At 37.1% G+C, this 9,117-nt stretch overlaps 1 protein-coding gene across 1 annotated transcript; it reads left to right on the forward strand.

Moving 5' to 3' along the window:
* The first annotated feature begins 418 nt into the window (after nucleotides 1-418).
* Nucleotides 419-8,640, forward strand: LOC105457023 (acetylcholine receptor subunit beta-like 1). Its single transcript, XM_011701429.1, has 7 exons — nucleotides 419-537; nucleotides 815-951; nucleotides 1,094-1,248; nucleotides 2,524-2,862; nucleotides 3,014-3,391; nucleotides 3,638-3,968; nucleotides 4,472-8,640. The coding sequence occupies exons 1-7, from the start codon at nucleotides 480-482 to the stop codon at nucleotides 4,634-4,636; spliced, it is 1,563 nt and encodes a 520-aa protein (XP_011699731.1). The 5' UTR covers nucleotides 419-479; the 3' UTR covers nucleotides 4,637-8,640.
* The last annotated feature ends 477 nt before the right edge of the window (nucleotides 8,641-9,117 follow it).

Raw genomic sequence — 9,117 nt, forward strand, 5'->3', positions numbered from 1 at the left:
CTACTCTCCACGACTTGTCCAGAATCCCTCGGTAAAGCAGCGCATACGTTGCAAGAACGGCCGACCATCCCCTACAGCTGCCAACCCCTCGAGGGGTGGCTCAGTTCACTCTGACGCGTTAAAAATCTCGCTACGCCCGGTGGTGTTCCTTCGCGTTCCCTCCTGGCAACATCCCTTCGCGCTGAGTGATCGTATATACGGCAATTTCAACGGCGATGTGAAATCTTCGACAACGCGGATCTTTGGAAGTTGTGAGTGGTGTACGATGACGAGGATCGCAATTGCACGGCAAGGGTGGGTTCGGTGTGTCGGGTTGCAAGGAAGGAAATGCAATTATTCGCCAGCGTCTGCGCTTCTATATTGATCCGCGGTGGTGGTGGTGGCGGTGGAGGTACGGCGGTGGTGGCGGCGGCTGTGCTCGCGGCGCGCTCGAGCGTTCGGGTGGGACCATAACCAACCCCACAACGAACCCGCCCAAAATGTATTTTTGCCTGCGTCTCGTGCGGCTATTCCTGATCTCGGCGATTCTGTGCGTCGGTAAGGCCCGTTTCCGGAGCAACGAGACGTAGCTTGGAAAAACTCGCGCGCCATGCGAGGCGATTCGGAACGTATAGGAGTGACCAGTATTATATTTTTTTTTGTTTGACATCCGAGAGAAAGCGAGCGAATGAAAAGTGGAGTGCGTGACGACGGGTCGACGCGGCGTGCGAGTTTTTTCCTCTATAAGTCGCGCGATTTATCTCACGCGCGATTCTGCAGGATCCCGCCGATCGGACGTTTCCGTTAATCCACCGTTGATCCGCCTTACTTGCAGGTCTGTGCTCCGAGGATGAGGAGAGACTGGTACGAGACTTGTTCAGAGGATACAATAAGCTCATCCGACCAGTGCAAAATATGACGGAGAAAGTGCACGTGAGGTTTGGCCTCGCCTTCGTGCAACTGATCAATGTGGTGAGATTTTCGTATCGCACATATAGTTTCACGTTCGCGCGAATTAGCCAGACGACGTTGGAAATTGCATGTTTAAATTATATAGCCGAACGTGTAAACAAAACTTTTTTCCAGTCGCGTAAAAGTCTTTAAATTTTTTCAGAACGAAAAGAATCAGATTATGAAATCGAACGTATGGTTGAGATTCGTATGGAGTGACTATCAGTTGCAATGGGACGAAGCAGATTACGGCGGTATCGGTGTCCTCAGATTACCACCCGACAAAGTGTGGAAACCGGATATAGTCTTGTTTAATAAGTATGAATGTCAGAAAAATTATTTGCACATTTTACTCGACTAACAAGGGAATCTCGCGAAATACTGATTTTAATGAAACTTGATACACTTTGAGGTCACATAAATAGATGAATTTTGAAATTATCAGTTGATGCTAAAAAACGGTTTAAAGGAATGAAACTACTCTTTAAATGTAAATTATTATTTTATTCGTTATATATATCTCGAAAATTATTTAAGATATCAAAAAATGTTTTATGCAAAAGTTTTACAGTAAAATTATCTATTCCTTTACGTTAATAGAATTAAAAAAAAATAATTATTTTCAAAAATTTGTTAAATATAATTATTCTAAAAATATTATTAACAAAAATGAATAGAGGTAATTGTACTGTAAAACTTTTATATAAAACATTTTTTGATATCTTGAATAGTTTTTGAAATAACAAAAAAAAAAGAAAAAATTAATTTACATATAAGGGGTGATTTTATCCCTTTAAACCGTTTTTAGCACCAACTGATAATTTCTAAATTCATCTATTTATGCGATCTCAAAGTGTACCAATTTCGTTAAAATCAGAATTTCTCACTTCGCGAGGTTCCCTTGTAAGAAAATTTATTAATTGTACATAAATCATTTAATCGCATTTGTGTCACTTTTTAAATATCAATATAATAAATCTACTTTTATAAAAATTGAGATATATATTACGTATGTTAATATTAGCATTTAAAGTAGATTATTTTAAAACTGTTTTAAAATAATCCACTTGTTTTAGTCGCGAGTGAGTATACAATGTATTTTTCAATTTTTCAATTAAAGACGTGTCAAAAATTTTAAACATTAAAAATTTTAAATAAAGCATATTATATAAAACTCTTTAATTAAAACAATTAAAGAAAGGCACTCTAAGAGTCAATACGCAGAACTCGTTGCGTTAAAATTTCTCATAAAATTACACTCAGTAAATTAGGTTACATCTTCTTGCACATCTGTCGTACGTTTCAGTCTACTTCAGACCTTCTTCAGCGATGAATACAGTGGAAAAAGTTACGCCATAATTACAAATATTCCGTTCCTAATTGTCACGATGTTCCGTTATGTATGTAACCTGAATTTACTGAATACCTATAATTTTATGAGAAATTTTAACGCAACGAGTTCTGCGTATTGACTCTTAGTGCCTTTCTTTAACTAATTAAAAATTATATATTTTTTTTAATTAGTCATATAAATTTGTGCATTTACGTTTTCAATAATTATATCTGTAACAATTGTATTTTCTTTGTTTATAGCGCTGACGGCAACTATGAGGTTCGTTACAAGAGCAACGTGCTGATATACCCGAACGGCGAGGTGCTCTGGGTGCCGCCAGCAATTTATCAGAGTTCATGCACGATCGACGTAACGTATTTCCCCTTCGATCAGCAAACATGCATCATGAAGTTCGGCTCGTGGACCTTCAACGGCGACCAGGTCTCTCTTTCGCTCTACAACGACAAGAACTTCGTCGATCTGTCTGACTATTGGAAGAGCGGCACATGGGACATCATCAGCGTGCCGGCGTATCTCAACATTTACAAGGGTGATTTCCCCACCGAGACGGACATCACTTTCTACATAATTATCCGCAGGTGCGTTGTTTACATCCAATCTTTGCCAATCTCGCCTTCGATTTATTAATTGCTCTGTAATTAGTATTCTATATAATTATAATGCGGTACTTTAATTACATAATAATTCTACACTACTGAGCGTATATAAACGTTTGTATTGCTTCTACAGGAAGACCCTCTTCTACACGGTGAACTTGATACTGCCGACAGTTCTGATCTCTTTCCTCTGCGTGCTCGTTTTCTACCTTCCGGCGGAGGCCGGTGAGAAAGTCACTCTGGGCATTAGCATTCTTCTATCACTGGTCGTGTTCCTCCTGTTAGTCAGCAAGATCTTGCCACCGACCTCGCTGGTGCTGCCATTGATAGCTAAATATCTGCTCTTCACCTTCATCATGAATACTGTCAGTATCCTCGTGACTGTGATCATCATCAATTGGAACTTCCGCGGGCCGAGGACTCACAGGATGCCTCAGCTCATACGCAAGATCTTCCTTAAATATCTGCCAGCGATCTTGTTAATGAAACGACCAAAGAAGACACGATTGAGGTACGAATTTTCTTTTCGAGAGACATTATTAATCGGAATAATTGTAATGCATGCAATAATAAAAAAATGTATACCAACTGAAAATGCAAAATAGCAATAAATTGACATCAATTTAATTGGACATAAAGATTACCTGTATAAACATATTTAATATAAATTTTAATCAATTAAATATACCGAATCATTGTAAGAATTTTCAATTTATTTCAAACACTAATTGAATAAACGGTTTTATCACATCGTCAGATGGATGATGGAAATACCAAACGTAACACTGCCAGCTTCCACATACTCGGGAAGTCCGACCGAGGTGCCAAAGCATCTGCCAGCCTCCCTGGCGAAATCGAAGATGGAGGTGATGGAGCTGTCCGATCTTCATCATCCAAATTGCAAGATTAATCGTAAGGTTCATCACACCACGAGCAGCTCCAGTGGTGCTGGAGCAGGGGAGGGTATGGGCGATAGGAGAGGATCCGAGAGTTCGGATTCGGTCCTGCTCAGCCCGGAAGCCAGCAAGGCCACCGAGGCCGTGGAGTTCATAGCGGAGCATCTCAGGAACGAGGACTTGTACATACAGGTGATGACTCTCGCAATTTCCTTTCACGCAAGTGATACACTTTTGTGGACTATATTTATATATAAATGATACACTTTTATGAACTATATATGCAGGGTGTCACAATAATTATTTCCACTTAAATATCTTTGAATCTGTGAGGTTCAGAGGAAAATTTATATTTAAAATTAACCAACTATTAATTACTAATTATTGCACAGACCTCTAACTATTCTGCATATAAAAGTATTAAGATACAATTAATTGTACAGATAATTTTATAAGAATAATTAGAGGAATCATATTATTAAAAAAATTCATATAATTTGATTTAAAAAGTAAAGTTGACCTTAAAATCTCCGAATCCTCTACCTGAGCAAAAATTATTATTGCCATATGATAGTCCCCTTCGTACCGTGCAAGTTGGTTACATAAATTTTCCTCCGAACCTTATAAATTCGAAGATATTTAAGTGGAAATAGTTATTGTGACATCCTGTATAACCGCTAAATACTCTCTTCCAGACAAGGGAGGATTGGAAATACGTCGCAATGGTGATCGATCGACTGCAACTTTATATATTCTTTATAGTGACGACCGCGGGTACCGTCGGGATCCTAATGGACGCGCCTCATATTTTCGAGTATGTGGACCAGGATCGTATCATAGAGATTTATCGCGGAAAATAATCCGACTTGCCCCAACGAAGCGCAATCACAAATAAATATGCCATCTCGTTACGACCGTTCTCATTTCGTCTCCTTCGACTTCACAATATTCGCCGCAGAATAACGAATAATTTCGTCATTTCAATTGTAAGCGTGAAACGTTTACAACCCCAAGCGACTGTTTGACAAGCAATTATTTTTTATACCTACAGATTTTTATGAAATCCCGAAGCGAAGTACAAATTTATTTGACGAAACGTCTGGATACAATCTTCCGCCACTGTGCCCATACGTATTTCGATTTTGTGCAATTGTACGATTGCAATATCCATTGCAGACTTGTCGCAGCTCTCCCAATGACGAAACTCGAGCGATCGAAATGGCATACATTATGTACGAGTAGATAATAATTCCACTAGTGTTAATCATGGCTGCCTCTGCGATTATTGTCTTCCCCGATGCCATTAACTTCCGGTAGCTCCATTGCAACACGCTTAGACGAAGGATTAACGAAACGACTATCGAATGGTTCTCATTCTTCATTTTACCGAAGAAATAAGGTATTTCCAAAGTTTTGCAAACACGAGAAGTCGTACTACTAACTGTATAACTGATTACTTGTCAACTTTGTAATTTTTACAAGATCATATTTTGTTAGCAATGGCATTTCTATTTAATTATTTACAGTTTTTTTAATTAGAAAACTTGCTTAAAATTTGGAGAGTTTACTCAGATAAATATCATATTGCAAAGAATTTTAAATTACGCGATAAAATATAACTGGGTAAATTTTTGCGAGAAAGAAAGAATTTGACTTAATTGATTTCCGACTCGAAACGCACTGTTTCACTATTAATGACATTTTGTACAGTAATTATGAGTATTGGAAATACCATGATTGCTCCTTTAAACGTGTAGTTACCACGTAACACACTTAATGTTAAACGATGAAGTCCGCTTGTGTAGCATTATATATCGTATCTAGAAAAAAAAAACGGAATTAGTTGATGGTAATTTGACAAAATTACTGTAATATATTAATGTAACGATGGTACGCACAAACCTGTTTAGTCAACTTATCGATATCTCTTAATTAGAAATACAAATAATCCAATAGTCTGGTAAGTTAGGAAAGTATATAAAACGAGTAATATTATTTATCATAAAGTAACTCAAAGTTACAGGAGTTCACGTTTAACATTAAAAATTATGTAAAACCATCGCGTATTTTTCTAGGACCATAATTTCATCGCAATTTATTAAGGTAATTAAAATAGTTTTCCCCTTCTTTTCGCGTTTACGTTACTACACGCCATGTACGCGCGTTTGGCGTGCCTATATACGTCTATATACGTTAGTGTTAAACGTGTGGAAGAAAGACAGTCCCCCCCCCCCATATTTAATCTCTCGATCATAATTTTAACGATCAGCTTCCAACCAAATCGATCAAATTCTCGATATCAAAGTTACAAATCTCCGCATAAAATAAGAATCGAAACACGTTCTTTACGACGCGCGACGCGCATCCACACGCGGATGCTCAATTCGCGATAATGTTTTTAGATATAAGTTTGAAATAATTTTGATAATAATCGTGCAAGTCGTAATTTAGTCGATTTCGCGTTTGATACTCGTGTCGTGGCATTGATCGTAAATATTGATAGAATCGCGCGACACGATCTTGACACGTTCGTTAAACATACGAATGAGCTCGTAGTAACGAATTTTACGCGAGCACGAGACGTTGTAAATTAATTTCATTACGAAGGAGATGCGCTCGTATCTAATCGATGATCTCCGGAAGACTCGCGGAAGGCCAATGCAAATCAAGGCATCCTTAATACAAAAATAATTTTTGAAATACACACAAAAGTCTAATCAGCAAAAGAAAATTGACCGTATCCTTACTGACCGTAAACAAAAATTGCCTCTTGACTTGTAATTGGTCTTCTTAAAAAATAAGTAAATAAATAGCTCATGCTCTCATATCGCGCATTTACACGAAAATATTCTGTATGTGTATAAACAGTACTGAATATTGCTTAATACATTATTTAAAACATGTAAACATAATTTACGTCTCTTTGATTGTACTTTTTTGCCATTAATTTTTTTTCTAACAAGATTAACAAGATACACAAGATTGATAAACATCTTTGACTCAGATACAATTTATAAAAAAAGAGTTGTTTTAATGAGTAATAAGTAATTAAATAAATTAAAAACAAATAGCTACATGATTAATTAAATGCGGGATGAGATTATGAGCCAATCTATTGAGCCAATAATTATACGCATTAACGCATATTAGGAAGCACGATTCTTTGCCCTAAGAATGCCGTGCGTGTAATAGAACCGTAGCCGTGCTTATCGTATACATTGTACAGAGAGACTGTTAAACGGTCAAGTTTTCGTTAATAAAGAACGTTCAGTCCGGAAGAAGGTTGCAGTCGACTGTTGGATATCGAGGATTTTGTTACGAGCAGTAAAACAATCGAAGAAAATATTATGTCCCATACTTCTTAATAATTTTATGCAGCTGCAATTTCTTGCAGTACCTCTTGGCATATTAATACCTTATAGAAGTTTATAGTATTTATAAATTCCCCCTAGTAGCATTTCTGCTGTTTTCTGCAAAGCAAAATCTGCGTGCAACTAATTGCATCAGAATTTAGCAATCTGCTGCAAGATTTGCGCACTGTACATGCAAATAAATTGTTTGCAGATACTTGCTACAGAAATCGAGCTATCTTGAAGCAGATTCTTCCCGTAACTGTGTGCAGTCTGCAAACAATCTGTTAATAACAGTCCGTCAGCAGACCGATATAAAATTCTTTTAATAGATTCTGGCGAAAGAATAATACAATTCTTGCAGTAGATATTTGACATATTCTGCCAGCGCAGAATGTTATTCTGCTTTCTCAGAGTTTACAGCAGTCTTGCGACAAATTGCTACTATAGGGCCTTTTTTTGTTTTTACAGTTCGCCAAAAGTGAACGATTTATTCGGTTTATGTCGAATTGTTAGTTGACCTGCAGTCTCGCAAAATTTTTTAATGTACCAAGCGGCATCATTGCGTGCATTAGCAGTTATCCCGTTTGACAAAGTTAGTGTTATAATGTCACGGTTGCTGCGACAGTTTCTTCAAACGCATCTAAATCTGTTGTTACATAAGCCGATCGTTGTGTTTATTGAAGTAAAAAGTAAAATAATTTTAGACTTACTTGAAGACGCTTGATAACGACAGGATAAGAAGACGCGGAACCTTAAAATATGGCAAGATGTCCTCTTTATAATTACTTGCGTCAATCTTAGCAAATTTGAATGTGTGGAATACGAGGTTTACTATATTTTAAATGAAATTTTATATGTAGATTCTTCTCGTTTTCTGTAAATCGAATCCATTAACTTGGCAATCGATAACATTTACTTGGAAATTTTATTTCGATTGCAAATTCTGTATTTAAAATAAGTTTACGTTGCAACGTAGTTTATTAAAGGAAAGTTTATGTACATCCAGATTTATCGACGTTATAGTGTTTCGTTGTTATATATTGCCGTTACTTATTGATAACGTATGCCGTGTCTTCCTGGAAAGAAATACAATAATTAAAATTTAGAAACCAAGCACATATACTGGCATATTCCGTTTTGTTCCATCCCTCGCGTGTCAATATAGTGTTTCGTGTAATTTATTCGGCGCGATTTACCGCAGAACAAAATAACGATGGACGAGATTCGAGCCTGTGCATATGATGTCCTTTATCTATACTGACTGCGGAAAGGAAGACGATCGTATCAGCGTATATGTACCATAGTTTTACTTTTGCGCATGAAAAACAAAGAACCGAAAATTGTTGAATCGAAAAGTTTGTACTTTATTATATGCATGATAAATAACATAGTGATTATATATTCGTGCATTACTGTATGTTGGTAGGTAAAAAGAGAAATTTAACATAAAAGTTAAGTAGTCCTTTTTATAATGAAATAATGCATCAATAAAACTCATGGAATTTTATGTACCTTCACGTTTATTATGTGTCTCGACTGATGATCTCATGGTTTCGCGTTTCGCAGCATTAAATGTACCGAATTGCAACTCTGTGTCGCAATTGAAAGCAAACATTGAAGCATCGAGCATAGCGTTTTTCTTTTTCTCAAATCGAGCCGATACAGAAAACCTGTTGCAACAACTCAAGCAATCGAAGGAAAAGAGGGGAGGGAGAGGGGGAAATGGAAGACGTTTATTTTCATTTCATTTATTTCAACAATTTCATAATAACGTAATAATGTTAATAATATTACAATGCGGCGATTACAGTGCTCACCAGTTAACAGGGATTCTCATATCGATCAACGTTGCCTCGAAAAGGAGCCCAGCGTAGAAATATAACAAATTTTTATTCACGCTCTCTTATATCTCCTCCGCGGTATGGATTTACTATTATCGGACCAGGCTGTTATCGGAGGCAATAATTAAAAGTCAAGTGTGAGATCGG

Source organism: Wasmannia auropunctata, unplaced genomic scaffold (assembly GCF_000956235.1).
Source record: "Wasmannia auropunctata unplaced genomic scaffold, wasmannia.A_1.0 LD335402.1, whole genome shotgun sequence".
Taxonomy (NCBI): domain Eukaryota; kingdom Metazoa; phylum Arthropoda; class Insecta; order Hymenoptera; family Formicidae; genus Wasmannia; species Wasmannia auropunctata.

Bases quoted from the DNA above. Each gene is read 5' to 3' on its own strand.
- LOC105457023 (XM_011701429.1), top strand. From the start codon at position 480: ATGTATTTTTGCCTGCGTCTCGTGCGGCTATTCCTGATCTCGGCGATT. The intron at 1,249-2,523 runs GTATGAATGTCA...CTTTGTTTATAG, and splicing joins GATATAGTCTTGTTTAATAA to CGCTGACGGCAACTATGAGG. The intron at 3,969-4,471 runs GTGATGACTCTC...ACTCTCTTCCAG, and splicing joins ACGAGGACTTGTACATACAG to ACAAGGGAGGATTGGAAATA.